The sequence below is a fragment of the Lithobates pipiens genome, unplaced genomic scaffold (genome assembly GCF_037356315.1).
Source record: "Lithobates pipiens isolate NorthernLeopardFrog02 unplaced genomic scaffold, aLitPip1_a1.2 Scaffold_22, whole genome shotgun sequence".
In the NCBI taxonomy this organism is placed as follows: Eukaryota; Metazoa; Chordata; class Amphibia; order Anura; family Ranidae; genus Lithobates; species Lithobates pipiens.
Genome location: NW_027507784.1, coordinates 344,434,134 through 344,456,693, shown reverse-complemented (window position 1 = coordinate 344,456,693; position 22,560 = coordinate 344,434,134). Strand labels below are relative to the sequence as shown.

Here is a 22,560-nt window from a genome sequence, read left to right as displayed (position 1 = left end):
ATCAGAGATCATACAATGTATCTACATGTATCAGAGATCATACAATGTATCTACATGTATCGGAGATCATACAATGTATCTACATGTATCGGAGATCATACAATGTATCTACATGTATCGGAGATCATACAATGTATCTACATGTATCGGAGATCATACAATGTATCTACAAGTATCGGAGATCATACAATGTATCTACATGTATCGGAGATCATACAATGTATCTACATGTATCGGAGATCATACAATGTATCTACATGTATTGGAAATCATACAATGTATCTACATGTATTGGAAATCATACAATGTATCTACTTGTATCAGAGAACATACAATATAACTTCATGTATCAGAGATCATACAATGTATCTACATGTATCGGAGATCATATAATATGTAAATGGGCCCTAAAATCTTTATAAATGTCTACATAATAGACCACGTCTCTCTCTGGCCAATTCTGGCATTTCTCTCCTACATGTAACAATCAGGATTTTTTTTCTCTTTTGCTAGAAAGTTACTCTAAACATTATATATGATTTTAAGCCGATGCCCTAGAGAATAAAATGGTGGGTGTCACAATTTTTTTTGCCACATGGAATTGCCGCAGCAATTTTTCAAACACACTTTAATGAATTTAAATGCAAAAAAAAACCCCCCAGAATATATAACCCAATTTTTGGTAAAATATAAAAGATGATGTTACGCCGAGTAAACAGATACCAAACATATCCCACTTTAAAATTGCGCACGCTTGTGGAATGGCGTCAAACCACGGTACTAAGAAATCTCCATAGAAGAGGCCTTACAATTTTTTTACAGGTTACCAATTTAGCGTTAGAGGAGGTCTAGCGCTAGAATTTATTGCGCTCGCTATAACATTCACGGTGGTTCCTCACATGTGTGGTGCAAATACTGTTTACACACACACAAGTGTAACCCCAGCATGTGTTTGCTTCTGCGCGCTTCTGGGGGGGGGGGGGGGGCGCGTTATTTATTTACGTTTATATTGTGCCTTTAGGCTCCGTTCACATCTTGGAGTTCCAAATCGCGGGCGTAATTGCCGCGATTCTGGCCACCATTCAAAACAGTGGCAAATCCCCGTCACTTCCAATGGTACCCTGATCGTGGCGCGACTTTACCACAATTGTCGCCCGATGAGTCGCGGTAAAATCGCAAAAAAAAAAACAGAATCGCGGGTGATCTATAAGACCCCAAATCTCACCTCTACCCTGCAAAAAAAAAACTTTGATCTTTGCCTTCGGGGGGGGGAAAATGGCGGTGTTTACATCTGACGCCGTGACATTACTTGCCATGACATTACCTCCGACCTCCCAGGGTCATAGAGGTCACCAATTGAACTCACTTAAATTTGCCCAGCCACCCGTCAGCGATGGGGGCCCCGAGGATCGGGGTGAAGTAGCAGAGCCCGGAGAAGGCGTGGTAGACGGTGGTTGAGAGGTTCTCGCTCCAGTGCAGGTAGTTCAGGAAGTAAAGTGTCAGGACGGCTGAAAAGTGAAAAGATTTGTATAAATATATTACAGAGAAGATAATATAAATATTATACCCGTAATAAATAATAATACACACAGTATGTCACAAAAGTTAGTACACCCCTCACTCACATTTCTGTAAATATTTTCATGTGACAACACTGAAGAAATGACACTTGTCTACAATGTAAAGTAGTGAGTGTACAGCTTGTATAACAGTGTCAATTTCCTGCCCCCTCAAAATAACTCAACACACAGCCATTAATGTCTAAACCGCTGGCAACAAAAGTCAGTACACCCCCTAAGCGAAAATGTCCAAATTGGGCCCAATTAGCCATTTTCCCTTCCCCCGGTGTCATGCGACTCGTTAGTGTTACAAGGTCTCAGGTGTGAATGGGGAGCAGGTGTGTTAAATTTGGTGTTATCGCTCTCACTCTTGTCTATCCTCATCCTCCGCCGCACTTGTGCTGCTGACCGCAACGTTCCCGCCACTGACATCCCAGGCTGTGCCGCGCGTGAGATCTGTCGCTCCCACCGACACTAATGTGACTTGTCATGGCGAGCGTCAGGCAACCGCGCTTCCTACAGAAAGAGGGTGACCGGCAAAGTCCCCCAATACAGGGGCGGAATATCTGCTGTATATATGTGTGTGTGTGTGTGTATGTATATGTGTGTGTGTGTATATATATATATAATTTCTCTGTATCTATCACAGCCATTAATGTCTAAACCGCTGGCAACAAAAGTCAGTACACCCCTAAGTAAAAATCTCCAAATTGATCCCAATTAGTCATTTTCCCTCCCCAGGGTCATGTGACTCGTTAGTATTACAAGGTCCCAAGTGTGAATGGGGAGCAGGTGTGTTAAATTTGTTGTTATCGCTCTCACTCTCTCATACTGGTCACTGGAAGTTCAACATGGCACCTCATGGCAAAGAACTCTCTGAGGATCTCAAAATTAGAATTGTTGCTCTACATAAAGATGGCCTAGGCTAGAGATGGGAAGGCCTGAAAAAAAAAAAAACGGAAAAATTCGGGAAAAAAATGTGTTTTTTCCGTTTTTGTCCTGAAGGCTTTTTTGTTTTTTTTTCCCTAAAAATTAGAAAAATTGAAAAAAAAAAATTTGAATATTTTATTTTAACATGGTGAAAATTTTTTTTTAAGACAGGGCGTTCAAATATTTTCCAAATCATTTCTAAAAAAAAAAAATGTATGATATCAGATTATTCTAATTTCTGTGCACTTGAATAAGGACAAGCAAGTCCTAGTTAACAAACTGAACCCTCCAATGCAAGAACAGTATGCATTTCTTCCTTAAGGAGGCGCTGTGCTGCTATTATAACAAGAAAAAGGTTTCAGGTTTGCTTTTGCATGTTAGTGGGTGTGTTTGGTTTGTTCTGGCCTCTTCACTAGGCCTCGCTAGGCCTCGAAAGTATTGGAACAAAAAGGACCTGAAAGTATATACTTAATTTAAAAAGGTAAGAGTTTACAATTATCTGATTCTGAATCCAGAAAACTGAATTATTTAGCTACATTAGTTTATCTTTATAAACTTCAGTGTAAATAATAATTGAATTACCAGTAATCTGGTTCTTCCCCCCACCCCCCACACACAACCATAGATTAGTGTCTTCTTACAAAGCCGTCATTTTTTCTTGTTTTTATTTCCTATTCCCCTCAGAAAAATTGTGAGATCTAGCATATGGAGGCATTTTCACATTACAAGTTCTTCTGAAAAGAAAAATGTGATTTGCAAATATTGTCAGATGAAATGTGCATTTCCAAACGCTACCAGGATGACAAAACACATTCTTGTATGTAACAAGTGTGCTTTAGATATTAAAAAATCCTTCATGGATGGAAGTGAAGAGGACAACAATGATGACAATGCACACTCAACGTTCTCGTAACAGAATGACTTTCGATCTTAAAAAGACAAAAAAGTTCTAATCTAGCATTTTTTTCAATTTTTCAGAAAATTTCAGTTCCCCCCCCCCCTCCTCTCACCCCCTTTCTTCCCCACTCTATCCCTCTTCTGCCCTCTCTCTTCTCCCTCTCCCCTCTCCCCTCTGCCCTCTCTCTCTTCCCCATCACTTCCCCCTCAGCTCTCTCTCTTCTCCCTTTCCCCTCTCTCCCCTCTCTCCCCTCTCTCTTCTCCCTCTCCCCTCTCTCCCCCTCTCTCCTCTGCCCTCTCTCTCCCCCCTCTCTCTTCCCCATCACTTCCTCCTCTGCCTTGTCTCTTCTCCCTTTCCCCTCTCTCCCCTCTTCTCCTCTCTCGTCTCCCTTTCCCATCTCTCTCTCCCCTCCCTGCCCTCTCTCTTCTTCCTCTCTCCCCTCTCTGGGCCATCTCTTCTCCCTCCCTCCCTCTCCCCCTTTTCTCCCACCTCTCTCTCTCCCATCACTATCCCCCTGCCCTCTCTCTTCTCCCTTTCCCCTTCTCTCACCCATCACTTCCCCCTCTGCCCTCTCTCTTCTGTCTTTCCCCTCTCTCTCTCCCCGCCCTCTCTCTTCTTCCTCTCTCCCCTCTCTGGGCCATCTCTTCTCCCTCCCTCCCTCCCTCCCTCTCCCCCTTATCTCCCCCCTCTCTCTCCCCCATCACGACCCCCTCTGCCCTCTCTCTTCTCCCTTCCCCCCTCTCCCCCTCCTCTCCCCCTCTCTCTCCCCCATCACGTCCCCCTCTGCCCTCTCTCTTCTCCCTTCCCCCCCTCTCCCCCTCCTCTCCCCCTCTCTCTCCCCCATCACTTCCCCCTCTGCCCTCTCTCTTCTCCCTTTCCACCACTCTCCCCCTTCTCTCCCCCCTCTCTCTCACCATCACTTCCCCCTCTGCCCTCTCTCTTCTCCCTTTCCCCTCTCTCTCTCTCCCCTCTCTCTTCTTCCTCTCTCCTCCTTCTCTCCTCTCTCTGGGCCATCTCTTCTCCCTTTTCCACCTCTGCCCCTCTTCTCTCCCCCTCTCTTGTAGCCCCCCCTCCCCTCTCTCCTTCAGTGTATACAGTCATCTTCTATGTAATCGTCGCCCTCCTTTAAGTCGCTCCCACTGTTGGGTGCAGCCTGACCCTGACCACAATTTGTCACACTGCGTACCGCAGGACTTGTTTTTCCGCTCCCCCCTCCCAAGAATGCCCCCCCGGGACGTTCATAATCCTGGTCATGCTGACGTTGGATGCGCTGTTTAGACTTTTTCATTGTAAAACCCGTGCAGATTACGTGTTATGGGGATTTTTCATGTTTATATCCCCCCCCCCCTTCATTAATTCTCCCGCTTTCTAATAGGAGTTTATGTCACACTTCAGGATGCACGGTTTGTTGATAAAAAATAGTTGTGGGGAGTTGGCATCCCTGGGGGGGGGGGGGGGGCAAAGTCTCCTGTTAGGTGGGGGGAAGGGCTCTATTAGATAAGCTGTACAAAGCCCCATCATTTATAATGGTGGCTGTGTGTGTGTGGGGGGGGGGGGGGGTTTAGGGGGGGGTCACTGCAGGGCATTCTATTGATGTGCTCATAGTTGGGCTTTAATGAGATGCTCCATCCCTAGAAATGTAGGGCCATTGCATTGAGATACACCCCCCCCCCCCACACACACTGAGGTTCCTGGCTCTCTTTTGGCCCATTGTGGAATTCTCCCCCCACCACCCCCAGATTATAATAAAGGATTTCAATTTATTTTCCTGATCTGCTGGAGGTTTCAAATTGATAATTGCCTGCTGGTTATTTATCTATCTCAGTTGTTTCAGTTGAGATTCAGTGGAGAATGTTCTCTATCTGCGCCCCGTCCCTATTATGGCCAATGAGAGCGATAAAGGTTACAGTGATACCAAGGTCGGGGCTAATGAAGGCTTAGCTGGCACTCCTCCAGTACTGGACCGGGGCAAAGATGCCAAATTGCCCCCCTCCCCGTTCATTATGTGCACGTTAATGAGGAGGAGGAAGAGAGAGAGAGGACAGCCTGCACCTCCTCCCGACTTCCTCCGCTCTTCCTTGCTGCTCCCAGTGCTGAGCTGACAGAAGTAGTGATTCTGCTTTCACTACTCCTGTCACCTTATAGTAGAAGGAACTTCCCTATCTGTTCAATACCCTCTGCACCCAGGGCAGCCGCCCCTTCTGCCCACCCCTTGCCCAAGGCCCATCCATCTGTACATCTTCATGGCAAAGATCTGCGATTGTATGTGAGTGGTGTTATCAGCCGGCTGCTCTCACCTTTCATTCCATAGTAGGAGAATCTCTCGCAGAACTCGTTGACGATGATGAACAGAATACTCAGTGGGTAGTTGGTTCCACATATTCGCTGCAGGAGAGAACGTAGCAGAGTTATCGGTTATCAGGTGAAGTCTGTATTGCCTAATATATCTGTGATGTACAAATATGGGGAATAGATCAGTAGATATCACAGTGTATTACATGGAATATAAACCATGGCGGCATTATATACAGATTTTACTGGGTGAACCATTCTGCTGAAAATCACTGACAATATCATTGTGAAGTAACGGATATAGTGCCAAAGTTCTACCGGGAGTATCACATACAATGGAGCAAAACTCTCCATATTAACAGATCAGGGCTGTCATTAGTAAGAGATAGAAAGGACCAGGAGTGTCCCTAAAGCCCCGTACACACGAGCGGACTTATGTCCGACAGACTTCCAAAGGAGTTCCGTCGGAGTTCTGCTGGAATTCCGACGGAGTTCTGACAGACTTTTCGGCCGAACGGACTTGGCCACACACAATCACACTAAACTCCGACGGATTCGAACGTGATGACGTATGACCCGACTCGAATAAGGAAGTTCATAGCCAGTAGCCAATAGCTGGGGCACTATTCCTCCCACTGACACCAATGACGGGGCACTATTCCTCTCACTGACACCAATGATGGGGCACTATTCCTCCCACTGACACCAATGATGGGGCACTATTCCTCCCACTGACACCAATGATGGGGCACTATTCCTCCCACTGATACCAATGATGGGGCACTATCCCTCATACTGATAACAATGATGGGACACTATTCCTCCCACTGACACCAATGATGGGGCACTATTCCTCCCACTGACACCAATGATGGGGCACTATTCCTCACACTGACACCAATGATGGGGCACTATTCCTCACACTGACGCCAATGATGGAGCACTAGTTCTTCCAATGACACCAATGATGGGGCACTATTCCTCCCACTAACACCAATGATGGGGCACTATTCCTCCCACTAACACCAATGATGGGGCACTATTTCTCCCAATGACACCAATGCTGGGGAAATATTCCTCCAACTGACACCAATGATGGAGCACTATTGCTACCAATGACATCAGTGATAGGGCACGATTCCTCATCCCATTGACCGCATCCTTTTTTCTTTTACTTAACTCATATTGAAAAAAGAAAGTATAAAGACATCATACAACCATGTTCAATGGATTTTGTGAACAACGAGACCAGCACAGGTAGACGGAATACAATAGAGGATATTAGAATTACCGCACTGAAACTGAGTCTGCTCGCCGGTATATCAAACAATAATAGAGCAGATAACTGTATGCAAAAAGAGACCTTCAAGTAACAAGAAATGTCATCCACACATTAGGCAGTAATGAGGAGACATGGAAAGAAGAATCACAAGAAAAGTCACCGGTATGATTAGCCAATGGGGGACCGAACATGTCTCCCCAAGGATGGAGTCATAGGGCTGCATAATCATCTGTATATCAAGAAGAAAGAAAGAAAGAAAACGAAAAGAAAGAAAGAATAGGAACAAAGAAAGAAAGAAAAATTAATAATAGATACAAAGAAAGAAAGGAATAAATAAATAATGGAAAGAAAGAAATAATAGTTACAAAGAACGAAAGAAAACTAGTAGCTAAAAAGAAAGAAAGAAAGAAAAATAATAGATACAAAGAAAGAAAAAAAAAAAATAATAGATACAAAGAAAGAAAGAAAAAATAAATAAATAATAGATACAAAGAAAGAAAAATAAATAAATAATAGATACAAAGAAATAAAGGAATAAATAAAAATAAATAATGGAAAGAAAGAAATAATAGTTACAAAGAACGAAAGAAAACTAGTAGCTAAAAAGAAAGAAATAAAGAAAGAAAGAAAAATAATAGATACAAAGAAAGAAAAATAAATAAATAATAGATACAAAGAAAGAAAGAAAAAAATATTAGCTACAAAGAAATAAATGCACCAATATAGCATTCATGTACTTTTTTTGCAAAAATTACAACACTAACTACTTGCTTACTGGGCACTTAACCCCCCCTCCTGTCCAGACCAATTTTAAGCTTTCATCGCTGTCGCAGTATAAAATGACAATTGCGCGGTCATACAATCCCGTACCCAAATTACGCTTTTTATCATTTTTTTCCCATAAATAGAGCTTTCTTTTGGTGTTATTTGATCACCTCTGTGGTTTTTATTTTTTGTTTAAAGTGATTGTAAACCCTTACAAACCACTTTGACCTACAGGTAAGCCTAGATTAAATACCACCAAAAAAAAAGCTCTATTTGTGGGAAAAAAATGATAAAAATGTCATTTGGGTACAGTGTTGTATGCCCGCGCAATTGTCATTCAAAGTGCATCAGCGCTGAAAGCTGAAAATTGGTCTGGGACTGAGGGGGGTTTAAGTGCCCAGTAAGCAAGTGGTTAAGGAGACAGCTCCGTCATATTCCAGTAGTCAATAGCGAACATGTCAGATAAAATAGGCAGTGGTAGAGTCTTCCCAACGCGTTTCGTCCTATGGGACATCATCTGGGGTGTGACACCTATGGTTGTACCACCCCTAATCACTACCCATTCTGACCTATGTTCGCACTGGTGCGTCTTACTGGTCTGTGGTGTTTGGATTAGCTTTAAACTACCTCTATTCCCTACCTGTTCATGGCCAACTCTCTTGGCATTGCTCTATATTATGAAATTGAAATCAGATATTACTGTATTTTGTTTCCAGTCGGCTCCTGCCTTTTCTGATTTTTACCCCCCGTGTCCACCCCCAGGGGGGCACCCGTTTGTAGGGTGCCTCAGATAGTGCCGCCTCTGCCATCAAGGGTTGATTTTCTGTGGGAGAGTCATCAGGTTCTCTTTGTAACACTCCAGTTGTATAATGTTTGAGAAACAATGATGTTTATGCAATTTAATATGTATTATTAGCTACTCTTAACATTGTAGTATGAAATAGTGTTGCAATGTTTCTAAAAGATTTTACATTCTTTGGTAGATTTTGTGGGTGACGCCTCTTGAGGAAGCGGCTGCTAGCCGCGAAACCGGTCAAGGAATACATTTAACCCTCTATCAACGGCCCTTCACCTACCTGTGGGGTGCCTGGAACAACTGTAAACCCCATCATTCTGTATTGAATGTTTTGTCTATTGCTGTGTTTGTCTTTGGTGATTCTTTTTAAAAAAAATATTGTCATTGTTGCTATGATGTGTTAAATAAATATGAATCAAATTTTTACCAATGATGTTTATTACATATGGGTACCGTAATAGTCCTTTTTCTTTTGCTCAAGGGTATTCCTTGGAGTTACCCTTATTTGAGCTTTTTTTTATTTCTACACTAACTTGGGATGATGGTACCTACACTAAATTATGGTTACAAATATTGTATGAGGCAATATCATTTTTGAATAGTATTAGATGTGGTGGAGAAGGACTCTCTATAGTAATAGATGTGGTGGAGAAGGACTCTCTATAGTAATAGATGTGGTGGAGAAGGACTCTCTATAGTAATAGATGTGGTGGAGAAGGACTTTCTATAGTAACAGATGTGGTGGAGAAGGACATTCTATAGTAATAGATGTGGCTGAGAAGGACTCTCTATAGTATAGGATGTGGTGGAGAAGGACTCTCTATAGCAGGGATCCTCAAACTATGGCCCTCCAGCTGTTGTGAAACTACACATCCCATGAGGCATTGTAAAACTCTGACATTCACAGACATGACTAGGCATGATGGGAATTGTAGTTCCTGAACAACTGGAGGGCCATAGTTTGAAGACCCATGCTCTATAGCAGTGGTCCCCAACCTTTTTGGCACCGGGGACCGGCGTAGTTGAAGAAAATTGTGCCAAGGCCCAGGGGGGCGTATGCAGCTTTTCGCGGGCAATTTATCGGGCGATGGCTGGAGTTGGCGCTTCAATCATCCCGGCACCATCATTGATATGATGTCAGGATGATTGAAGCGCATTATTTCTATTATTACATTGTAATATATAATGAAATAGTTCAACTCACCATAACGCAGAATGTGCCAGAGTGTCACTTGCCACGTCGCCTGTCACCAGATGCTTTTTTGTCCCTTGCCATGTCACCTGCCACCAGATGCAGCTTGTCCCTTGTCACGTCACTTGTCACCAGATGCAATTTGTCCCTTGCCACGTCACCTACCACCAAATGCGGATTGTCACTTGCCATGTCGCCTGCCTTTATATGCAGCTTGTCACTTGCCATGTCATCTGCCACCAGATGCATTTTGTCCCTTGCCACGTCACCTGCCACCAGATTTGGATTGTCACTTGCCACGTCCCCTGCCATCAGATGCAGCTTGTCATTTGCGGCATCGCCTGCCATCAGATGCAGCTTGTCATTTGCCATGACACCTGCCACCAAATGTGGATTGTCACCTGCCACCACATGACTGTTGTCACTGCAGTGGTGGCAGCACAGGTGTGCACATTAGTTCAGAGGCAAGCCTGCACTAATGGGTAGTAAGGAAGAACAGCAGTGGGGCGCCAGTAGTGAGCAATGTTCTCACCTGCCTCAGCTTCAATAGTGTATCAGTAAAGCGGGCGGGCAGTGAGAGATGATCTCATCTCTCTGTTCCCCCGCCTCAACTCCAGCGTTATAGCATCCCTGCTGTGGGTGCGGAAGAGCGGCGATGCAGGCGGGCGGGCGGAGATGATCTCATCTCACTGCTCGCTCGCCTCCGTATAGCGGCCCCGCTCTGAGCGCGGAACAGCGGTAATGCGGGCGGGCGGTGAGAGATGATGTCATCTCTCTGCCTGCTCCGCCGCCGCTCATCAGAGAGTGCAGCCTTCGCGGCCCGGCTGCAAGCAGGCCACGGCCCGGCAGTGGGCCGCGGCCCGGGGGTTGATGACCCCTGCTCTATAGTAATAGATGTGGTGGAGAAGGACTTTCTATAGTAATAGATGTGGTGGAGAAGGACTCTCTATAGTAATAGATGTGGTGGAGAAGGACTCTCTATAGTAATAGATGTGGTGGAGAAGAACTCTCTGTAGTATTAGATGTGGTGGAACAGGACTCTCTATAGCAGTGATGGCGAACCTTGGCACCCCAGATGTTTTAGAACTACATTTCCCATGATGCTCAACTCCACTGCAGAGTGCATGAGCATCATGGGAAATGTAGTTCTAAATCATCTGGGGTGCCAAGGTTCACCATCACTGTTCTATAGTAATACATATGGTGGAGAAGAAGTCTCTATAGTAATAGATGTGGTGGAGAAGGACTCTCTATAGTGATAGATGTGGTGGAGAAGGACTCTCTATTGTAATAGATGTGGTGGAGAAGGACTTTCTATAGTAATAGATGTAATGGAGAAAGACTCTCTATAGTAATACATGTGGTGGAGAAGGACTCTCTATAGTAATAGATGTGGTGGAGAAGGACTCTCTATAGTAATAGATGTGGTGGAGAAGGACTCTCTATAGTAATAGATGTGGTGGAGCAGGACTCTCTATAGTAATACATGTGGTGGAGAAGGACTCTCTATAGTAATAGATGTGGTGGAGAAGGACTCTCTATAGTAATAGATGTGGTGGAGAAGGACTCTCTATAGTAATAGATGTGGTGGAGAAGGACTTTCTATAGTAATAGATGTAATGGAGAAAGACTCTCTATAGTAATACATGTGGTGGAGAATGACTCTCTATAGTAATAGATGTGGTGGAGAAGGACTCTCTATAGTAATAGATGTGGTGGAGCAGGACTCTCTATAGTAATACATGTGGTGGAGAAGCACTCTCTATAGTAATAGATGTGGTGGAGAAGGACTCTCTATAGTAATAGATGTGGTGGAGAAGGACTCTCTATAGTAATAGATGTGGTGGAGCAGGACTCTTTGGAGTAACAGGCATAGCAGAGCAGTCCACCCTGCATTGGGTTAAGCTGTAATTGTACTTGGTGTAAGACTCGTTCTGCGTGTTTGTTGCCAGAATCTCTTGTGAAATCCTAATAACAGAAACACATGATCTCTGGTCTTACATGATCTCCAGCCTTACATGATCTCCGGTCTTACATGATCTCCGGTCTTACATGATCTCTGGTCTTACATGATCTCCGGTCTTACATGATCTCCGGTCTTACATGATCTCCGGTCTTACATGATCTCCGGTCTTACATGATCTCCGGTCTTACATGATCTCTGGTCTTACATGATCTCGGACTGATGTCCTTCTCCGGCTCAGAACTTTGGATGTCTGGAGGACAACCCACCCCACCTGGTAAGGTAATATTTAAGGGAGTGCAGGACAACTTACCGGCACTTTCTTGGTCGGAGACGATTCTTTTCTGAAGAACTTTGCGATCCAGGACCCTGAGGAGGAGAAAAGATATCTCAGGCCTGACATGATGCCAAAGTCCCGGAGTCTCTGTGTCCTCCTATTCCAGCCTTCCTCCCTTCCCTCCCATCCTCGCTGGGTGCAGCTCACTATCCGGCTCCTCTGCAATTAACTCAAACTTTCCCGATGTGCTAATTATAGAGGATTGTTGTGCAATCCTCCCGCCTGGACCGGCTGAACACTGCCGGGAGCCCTCTTGCGGGACTTGGGATGGGGAAGCACCGGAGTCTTCAGAATTCGCCCCCCCCCAATTCTTTGGAGAAATACAGACATCAGAAATGAAAAAGTACAGTAGCTTTAAAGCTGAACTCCAATCAAACAACTAAATACACATAAATATTTATATATACTGTAGATAGGTAGTTAGGGGCTGTTTTACCTGCCAAAGGATTTGTGTTTCTGTCCATCCAGTCCTGAGATTTACACAACTCTGCCACACAGCACAGCTCTTTCTGGCAGGAAAAAGGGGGAGACCTGATTTTCTCTGCTGCAGTCCAGTAACACTAAGCCCTTGTACACACGGTCGGAGAATCCGTGGGAATGTGTCCTATCGGACCGTGTTGTCGGATAATCCGACTGTGTGTGGTCTGTATCGGACTGATTCCGTCGGAATATCCGTCGGACCCAATTTTCCAACTTGTTGGAAATATTTTCCGACCAACTGGTTCGATCGGACATACTCCGATCATGTGTAGAGAATTTTGATCAGACCAAGTGCCACGCATGCTCAGATCAAATTCCTACATAAAAGCTATTGGCTACTAGCCTGAATGTAGTCCCATCGTAACGAAATTATGTCATCACGTTCTGAATGATCGGATTTTTCGACAACTTAGTCCGACTGTGTGTATGCAACAGTTTCGGACAAGATCCAACGGGCAAAATCCGACGGACAAGATCCAACGGATTTGGTTGTCGAAATCTCTGACCGTGTGTACAGGGGCTTACAGGTCTTCCCCCTCTAGTGGCCGGTGACTGCACAGTGAAAGAAGAAACAGCAGACTGACAAGCTGATCTCTCTGGCGCTCTACTCTCTCCTCCTATCAGTGGCAGAACTACCAGGGTCACAAGGGTTGGCCCTGGTGTTGCACCACAGTGGGGGGGGGGGGGGGGGGCTGCCTAGCTCGGTTCACATTGCTGCAACCTCAAAGCAGTATGACTTACTTGCCAGTTGCGTTACATTTTCCTTGCAACTTCCTGGCAACTTGCTTGCGATTTTCTTGCGACTTCCGTGCAACTTGCTTGCAACTTTTGTGATGTAACATTGCAGTCTGTGGCACTCAAATTGCACCAAAGTCACAGAAAAGTAATGCAGGAACCTTTGAGTCACATTGAGACGGCACCCATTGAGAAGAATGTGTTTTGACATGTCATGCAACTTGATGGATGGGGGAGATTTACTAAAATCTGGTGCAGCTGTGCATAGTAACCAGCTTCTAGGTTTACAGCTCGGTTCACACTAGTGCAGCTCCAAAGTCGTGCAACTTTGGAGTGTGACTTTCATGCGACGTTACGTTGTCTGGCACTGAAGTCGCATCAAAGTATTGCGGAAATATTTTCAATGTCGCTGTGACTTTAAGTCGCACAGATTGGAACTGGGGCTGCGACTTTTCATGCGACTTTATGTGTTCAAAGTCACATTACAAGTCGCACTAGTGTGAATGGAGCCTTATTGTCAAAGCTCAATTGAACAAGCTGAAGTTAGACACCGATTGGTTACTATGCAGCGCTGCACTGGATTTGGTGTGCACCAGTTTTAGTAAACTCCCCCCCCCCATCTGTGTCACAAGTCGCATAATAAGTTGCAGCAGCGTGAACCGGGGCTTATAAAGGACCCTGCAATGGGAGTAAAGGGACCCGGGATCAGCGGGAAGGGCCCCAAGCCCTACGGAAAGGACCATGGGCAAGGGGGGGGAGGGTCCTGGGACCGGGGGAAGGGCCCCGCCGGTCAGGGCCTAGTTCTAGTTACACCTCTGCCTCCTATCATCATGCTCTTTGTCCTTTTTGCTGATTTCTCCCTCTCTTATGCTGGGCTCACATATATGCGAATCGGATGCAGTCTTCCCTGCATCCAAGTTGCATGACAGGCGAGTGTGACCAGGTCACAATGGAGCCAGGTCACACAGATCGGGGAGCGACCGAATTGCAGAAGGGTCCTGTGCGTGTTTGGGTCCGGTTCAGGCGCAAATTCAGGCAAAAATTCTGACCTGAATCAAACCTGAACCGGACAGACATGCACCCGGTCTTCCTCCTGGGTTCACAGCCTAGGGCTACATGAGTGGCTGGGGACGTGGTGATGTCACAGGAGCTGCTGTATACGGCACGGGTTCTGAAGGTCCGGCGAGTGTATACTAATACTGTATACTAATTCTAAATACTAATCAGTCCATTAGGGGTGCCTGGACACCGTCCCCCCTCTCTCCAGCTACCCCCTATATGCAGTGGATATAGGCCGCTGCCTATTCCTGTGTTTCCGGCCCCTTTCTGGTCACCGGGCATATGAAATACAGCGGCTGGGGATTTTTTTTTTTTGAAGAACATGATTAGAGCCGGAAGCTCTAATAGGTTTCAAAATAGGGTGGCGCGGGGCACGGATCATTGCGCCTGGAGCCCACCCAGGTGTGTTGCAACAGCGAATAGAAAATTCAGTGTCGCAACACTGATCCTCCCCCTGGCCAATCGGGAAGCAGGTATCAAACCTGTTTCCCGATTGGCCAAAACATCAGGTGATCCTATTGGACACCTAGCGCCGGGAGGAGCAGAGAGGAGACACAGCGGAAGGTGCTCCAGGAGAGGACACCGGAGCAGCTTTCCCCGGAGCCCACCACAGTGGAAGATGGCCACATCCGACCACTGCTCTCACATCCAGGGTAAGGACAGCGGGTGGTGGTGGTGGGGGTGTGTGCCGCGCACGCGGGGGGGGGATTAGGTAGCAGTTGTGCTAGTGCCACGCCACCGTCAACCCGGGGGGGGCAGGTTATTTGCCACCGCCCCCCCCAAAAAAAGACCCCACCAGTCGCCCTGATACTAATACTATATACTGTATCAGTCTGGATGTCACACCACTTCCTCAAAATCAGTCTATCCAAAACCAAGCATATAATTTTCCTCCCCCACGTGCCCCTTCCCCTGATCTCTATGTCAAAATTGATGGCACAACTATCACCCCGTCACCCCTACATGCCAAGGTCCTAGTTGTAATCCTGGACTCTGAACTTTCCTTTAAGCCCCACATCCAATCGCTGTCCAAATCTTGCCGCCTCAACCTCCGCAACATCTCAAAAATGCTCCAAAATACGCCCCTTTCTGACCAATGACACAACAAAGCTCTTAATTCACTATCTGGTCATCTCCCACCTCGACTACTGCAACTCCCTCCTCATTGGCTTATCTCTACATAGACTACCCTCTCTTCAGTTCATCATGAATGGTGCTGCCAGATTCATCCACCTCACCAACGACTGCTACCCAGTGGTGGGACAAGGCCATCCAAAGCCCAGGCTAAACCTGCCAAATTGCGCCCCCCCACCCCTCCCCACGAAAAAATAAATAAATATTGCCACTCTAAGATATTACTTTTATAGCAATAAACCTCCAAAATCCCCCCCTTCTAGCACAAATCCTCTTCTCCCATCCCTCTTCTTCCCAACACAAATCCCCCCAAATCACCACTCCTAGCACACCTCCCGAATTTGCCCTCCTAGAACAATTCTTACCCCCTGACGCCCCCCCCCCAGACTCCCGTTCGTAACACAAATCCCCCTTTCCCAGCCTCCTTGTGGTGCCCCCCTATCTCATATGATACCACAGTGCCCAGGGTAGCCATCCCTCCTGCCCACCCCTTGTCCCGGCTCTGCTGCTACCCCTCTCTACCAAACCCTCCACTGGCTTCCGCTCACCCACCGAATTCAATTCAAAATACTAATGTAGCACCCGGGAGCTCAGGCGGGGAGATCCTCACAATTTTACTTGCCAGGAGTAGTTATCCTGGTTGATTGATAGGGATCTATTTATTTCTCCTTAAGATTGGCCTTGTTGCACTTTTCTCTTCTACCACAAGTTGGCCGGGTACTTGGTGGTACTAGATATGAGAAGGGCAACCCAAAGGTCAGATTATGCGTATATGGGGTATCTCAGCCAATGGGCAGGGGTTTTCTTGAATCCCTTGGCCTGCTGGGAGCATCTATATATCCGGGTGGAGTCAGGTGACCGGTGTTCGGTGCCACCTGGACGGCTGTCTGGGTGGACGTTTGTTCTATTGCCTTGGGCTGCTAGACTGAAGATTGGACCTATCCTGGGGGCATCGGGATGCCAGGCTGTGTGAGGGCCTATCCAGAAGTAAGAGAGCAGCACAGGGTTGGGATTAAGGCTTGCAGTCCAACCAGAAGGGACGGAGAACCTGTCGTGGTCGGAGGTAGAAGGAAAGCTGTCGCCACTAAGGGACCAACCACCTTATTACCAGAGACCACAGTAAGTAACTGAAGCAAGTACCGGCGCAGTATTCTCACCAGACGGGCACGGTGGAGAATCTGGAAACTTCAGGCGGTGATCAAGCCAGTGACCCAACCAGCGGAGGAGACACTTGCAGAGCAGCCTTGTGTGTCAAGCCAGGGACCGAGCTGGTCAGCAGGGGTGAAGCTTGAGGAGTATCTGGAGTGCCAAGCTAGGGACCCAGCAGGGAAGCGGGGGTGACACTTGAGGGAGATAACACCGCAAAGATTGGAGGAGCTCAAGGGACTCAGAGTCAGTGAATCAGAGGGTCTAGTGAGAGATCGGGAACTCAGTGTCGAAAAACTACAAGAAGCAAATGTAGTGAAGCTGAAGTAACTGTTATGTTTGAGTTAGGAACTGTTAAAGACTGTTGCCATAAGAGACAGCATTCATGCATGTGCAGATGTGGTGCCTTGCTGGGGCCTTTCCCTGCATGGCTGTCCTCCTATTGAAGTCTCAGAGTCTGCCAACTGAATCTACAACTACTTAAGGGTGCCCTGGCCCTAACCCTCTTTCCCCCAAAAATACAAAAAGGACTGTTAAGAGAAATAAAACCTCTTTTACATCCAAGAAGTGTCCCACTATGCCTCACAACCCACTACATATTGAAGGATGTCAGCTATCTTTGGCGTTGGAGGACCTCATTAGACTGGAAGAGGCTAAACGCAGGGATATGCAATTAGCGGACCTCCAGCTGTTGCAAAACTACAAGTCCCATCATGCTCTGCCTCTGGGTGTCATTCTTGTGGCTGTCAGAGTCTCGCTATGCCTCATGGGACTTGTAGTTCTGCAACAGCTGGAGGTCCGCTAATTGCATATCCCTGGGCTAAAGACTTTGCTACACTGACAACAACTTCCAAAGCCATCTACAATTTAGCCCCCAGCCACATCACTAGCCTAGTCTCAAAATACCAACCATCATTCTCTTTGTTCCTCTCAAGACCTCCTGCTCTCTAGCTCCCTCATCACCTCCTCTCATGCTCGCCTCCGGGACTTTTCCAGAGCCTCTCCCAACCTATGGAACTCCTTACCCCAACCTGTCCGATTATCTCCTACTCTATTAGCTTTCAGACGATCCCTGAAAACCCTTCTCTTCAGAGAATCCTCCCCTCCCCCCACCTAACAACTGCATTTTCATTTTCTCCATCAGTTCCTTCCCCCACAGTTATTACCCTTTGTTCCACTTGACCCTCCCTTCCAGATTGTAAGCTCTGAGGATCAGGGCCCTCTGATTCCTCCTGTGTTGAATTGTATTGAATCTGTGCTGTCTGTCCCCATGAGGAGCTGGGCGAACTGTAGGCGTTCTGTAAATCCTGTATAATAATAATGATAATCAGTCCGCTCTGTTCTGGTCACATGATCCCCTGTAAGCAGCCGGGAAGTTGCCCGGCACAAGACCCGGAAGACAGCAAATCCATTGAACTGTAAGTTCCAGTGCTGGACGGTCGGTGCTGATTGGACAGTATGGGGGGGGTGGGGGGTGGTATTGATCCTTAATTTTTAAAGTGCAAATGGCCAAAAATAGTTTTTGGCCGGAGTTCAGCTTTAAATACATTTTAGAATTGTGGACTGAGCCCTGTTCACCTAGACTGAGAGATACAGATGTTGTGTGCACGGATGATATATACATATATATATATATATATATATAGACACTGTGCAATGTCCTCATAAAGACTAGAATATATTATGCAAATTCTTCCAGTAGGTGTGGTGAGATAATAATATTGTTATGTCTTCATGGAGATGATGCCACCCTATAGAATACATTGACGTTACTCTTCTACTTCATAACTTTTGGAATGTCCTGAGCCGCAGTTCCCGTCCCGTAGGTATCGACCTGGTAAATCTCCCCTCCCCCGGCTTTGTATATTTCTCAGGCATTGGTGGTGGGATATCTGTATCTGAGTCCTTCAGCTTCAGGTCCTTCCTCTGCCTGACACATTTTATTTCAGACAAGAAGATTGCTGCAGGAGAACAGAGACTTTGCTGCTCAGGGCAGAATCTTTCTGGAAAGTCTCTGCTCTACAGCTCAGTGAACCCCCGAGAAGCCCCTCATAATGGGCACAGCGGGTGTACAGACCTGGGAACTCAGCACAGGGATGGTGGGAACCCCTCATAATGGGCACAGCGGGTGAACAGACCCGGTGTTCTTTTCAAAAATGTCCGCCTATCGAATAGTGTCCGCTGTGTAAAATCTCCGAAGCTGAATGGCACCTGCGCCATGAGTCCAGTCGCAAGCCCCACCATCCAAGTGGACATAGGGCTGCACATGGTTAGAGGGCCCCTCGCGGGCCCGCTTCACTCGTCACGCTACAGGCATGGCCTCGCTTCACTCGTCACGCTACAGGCATGGCCTCGCTTCGCTCGGCTCTTTTTTATTCTCACTCTATGTCCACTTGGATGGTGGGGCTTGAACCTGGACTCAGGACATAGGCGCCGTTCATCTTTGGATATTTTCGGAATCTGCTTGTCTTGTGTACTGCGCATGCGCAGTACACAGCGGACACTATCCTACAGGGGACACTATTTGACATGACACTGGGAACTCAGCACAGGGATGGTGGGAACCCCTCATAATGGGCACAGTGGGTGTACAGACCCGGGAACTCAGCACAGGGATGGTGGGAACCCCTCATAATGGGCACAGTGGGTGTACAGACCCAAGAACTCAGCACAGGGATGGTGGGAACCCCTCATAATGGGCACAGCGGGTGTACAGACCCGGGAACTCAGCACAGGCATGGTGGGAACCCCTCATAATGGGCACAGTGGGTGTACAGACCCGGGAACTCAGCACAGGGATGGTGGGAACCCCTCATAATGGGCACAGCGGGTGTACAGACCCAAGAACTCAGCACAGGGATGGTGGGAACCCCTCATAATGGGCACAGCGGGTGTACAGACCTGGGAACTCAGCACAGGGATGGTGGGAACCCCTCATAATGGGCACAGCGGGTGTACAGACCCGGGAACTCAGCACAGGGATGGTGGGAACTCCTCATAATGGGCACAGCGGGTGTACAGACCCAAGAACTCAGCACAGGGATGGTGGGAACCCCTCATAATGGGCACAGCGGGTGTACAGACCCGGGAACTCAGCACAGGCATGGTGGGAACCCCTCATAATGGGCACAGTGGGTGTACAGACCCGGGAACTCAGCACAGGGATGGTGGGAACCCCTCATAATGGGCACAGCGGATGTACAGACCTGGGAACTCAGCACAGGGATGGTGGGAACCCCTCATAATGGGCACAGCGGGTGTACAGACCCGGGAACTCAGCACAGGGATGGTGGGAACCCCTCATAATGGGCACAGCGGGTGTACAGACCCGGGAACTCAGCACAGGGATGGTGGGAACTCCTCATAATGGGCACAGCGGGTGTACAGACCCAAGAACTCAGCACAGGGATGGTGGGAACCCCTCATAATGGGCACAGCGGGTGTACAGACCCGGGAACTCAGCACAGGCATGGTGGGAACCCCTCATAATGGGCACAGTGGGTGTACAGACCCGGGAACTCAGCACAGGGATGGTGGGAACCCCTCATAATGGGCACAGCGGATGTACAGACCTGGGAACTCAGCACAGGGATGGTGGGAACCCCTCATAATGGGCACAGTGGGTGTACAGACCCGGGAACTCAGCACAGGGATGGTGGGAACCCCTCATAATGGGCACAGCGGGTGTACAGACCCAGGAACTCAGCACAGGGATGGTGGGAACCCCTCATAATGGGCACAGCGGGTGTACAGACCCGGGAACTCAGCACAGGGATGGTGGGAACCCCTCATAATGGGCACAGCGGGTGTACAGACCCGGGAACTCAGCACAGGGATGGTGGGAACCCCTCATAATGGGCACAGCAAGCGTACAGACCAGAAATGAGACTTCTGGGTGGATTGATCTCTTATACTTGGACAGGTTATAGAAAAATAACTTTATTATGGGATGGTAAGGACGTTGCTGTCACATCTTTGAGTTCTATTGATTACTGTGCGGCGGAATCTCCCGCGGTGACAGGTGGGGGGGGGGGGCTCTGCATGTTCTGGACTTGTCTGAGCACAGTATGGGGGAAAACAAATTCCCACCTCATACAGGTGACAATCACAGCCGGAGACGATTCCGCTGGCAGACGGCTGCTCCTTGTTTGGTGGGATCTTCAAACCCCAAAATCACAGCCTAGACTATTGGAAAGTAGGGGGCGGGGGGGGGGGGGGGGGGTCCTGAATCCCGATGCTCACACACAGACCCATAGTGATCTGACAGACCCCTACAATGGCGACCCCTCCCAGTTTCTGCTGCTGATTCCTGCCATCCTTATCCTAACACAGAAATCTGATGAAGACAATGGAGTTGATTTACTAAATGATTGGCGATTATTTCGCCGGGTAAAGGAGGTGAAGCCGGGCACACTTCAATCATCTAATAATGAGAACAATCAGATTTTATTAAAATGAAATGTAAAGATGGTGAAAGGGGTTAAAAATGGTGTCATCGCTGCTACTGCTGCCTCTGTGTGGAGAAATTGATACATCTGGTTACTTTTCTTTTCTATATTGTTCAATGTAATAATAATAATAGTAATAAGTGATACAATTGAAGGGAATTATTTTATTCTCCTTGTGTGACTCCAAAGTCGTGTGACTTACATTGCCATTTTACATGCAACTTCGGATGGGTTGTGACTTCGGCTGTTGACTGTTGAACAACCTTTTTAACCACTTCAATACCGGGCACTTAAACACCTTCCTGCCCAGACCAATTTTGAGCTTTCAGCACTGTCGCACTTTGAATGACAATTGCGCGGTCGTGCTACGCTGTACCCAAACTAAATTTTTATCATTTTGTTCTCACAAATAGAGCTTTCTTTTGGTGGTATTTGATCACCTCTGGGATTTTTATTTTCTGCTAAACATATAAAAAAAGACCGAAAATCTTGAAAAAATAACATTTTTTTTGTTTCAGTTACAAAACTTTGTAAATAAGTACGTTTTCTCCTTCACTGATGGGCACTGACGGGGCTGCATTGACGGGCACTGATAAGGTGGCACTAATGGGCACCGATGAGGTGGCACCAATGAAGTGGCACTGATAGGCGGCACTGATAGGTGGCACTTATATGCGACACAGACACTGATAGGTGGCACAAATAGGCACTGATAGGTGGCACGGATTGTCATGGATAGGTGGCACGGATTGGCATGGATGGGCGGCATGGATAGGCGGCACGGATGGGCATGGATAGGCCGCACGGATGGGCGGCATGGATAAGCGGCACGGATGGGCACTGATAGGCGGCTAGGATGGGCACTGATAGGCGGCACGGAAGGGCACTGATAGACGGCATTGTAATTTAAAGTATTGTAGGGATGCCAATCAGTGCCAAACAATAATGCATGCCAATCAGTGATGCCCATTGTGGGCACTGATTGGCATTCATTATGGGCACTGGCTGGCATCCCTGATGGTCTAGGGGGCATACCCGGTTCTGGGCATCCCCCGGTGGTCTGGTGGCGTCCCTGGTGGTCCAGTGTGGGCATCCTCGGGGGGGCTGTGCTGATAATCGATCAGCACAGACCCCCCCCCCCCCGTCAGAGGAGCAGCCGATCGGCTCTCCTCTACTCGCATCTGACAGACGCGAGTGAGGAAAAGCCGATCACCGGCTCTTCCTATTTACACTCCGTCGGAAACTCTTTACCGAGATCGTAGTTGCGGGGTGTCAGACTGACACCCCGCAACAACGATCGCCGTGATGCGCGCCCACGGGGGGCTTAATATCCTGATCACGTCATATGACGTCCGGTCAGGATATTAAAACCACTATGCCGCCGTGCTTTTGTTATAGGGCGGGCGGAAAGTGGTTAAAGTTGCTGCGACTTTAAGTCGCATGAATTTGAATGTCTTCCACTGAAATACATGCAACTTTATGGGATTGATTTACTAAAGGCAAATAGACGGTGCACTCTGCAAGGGCAGCTGCTCCAGAGATTA

At 47.4% G+C, this 22,560-nt stretch overlaps 1 protein-coding gene across 3 annotated transcripts in view; it reads right to left on the bottom strand.

Moving 5' to 3' along the window:
* The window catches only part of LOC143925107 (solute carrier family 15 member 2-like), a 113,984-nt gene that overhangs the window by 66,187 nt on the left and 25,237 nt on the right, over positions 1-22,560 (bottom strand). The window contains exons 1-4 of one of the 3 annotated variants that reach the window (XM_077449721.1): positions 12,451-12,574; positions 11,991-12,046; positions 5,685-5,772; positions 1,367-1,508 (exon numbers count right to left, since the gene is read on the bottom strand). In XM_077449721.1, the coding sequence (XP_077305847.1) occupies positions 1,367-1,508; positions 5,685-5,772; positions 11,991-12,046; positions 12,451-12,478 (314 nt within the window). In that variant the 5' untranslated portion in view covers positions 12,479-12,574. Of the gene's footprint in view, positions 1-1,366; positions 1,509-5,684; positions 5,773-11,990; positions 12,184-12,450; positions 12,575-22,560 lie in introns of those variants that run through there. The other 2 variants (XM_077449722.1, XM_077449720.1) reach the window with 2 other exon arrangements.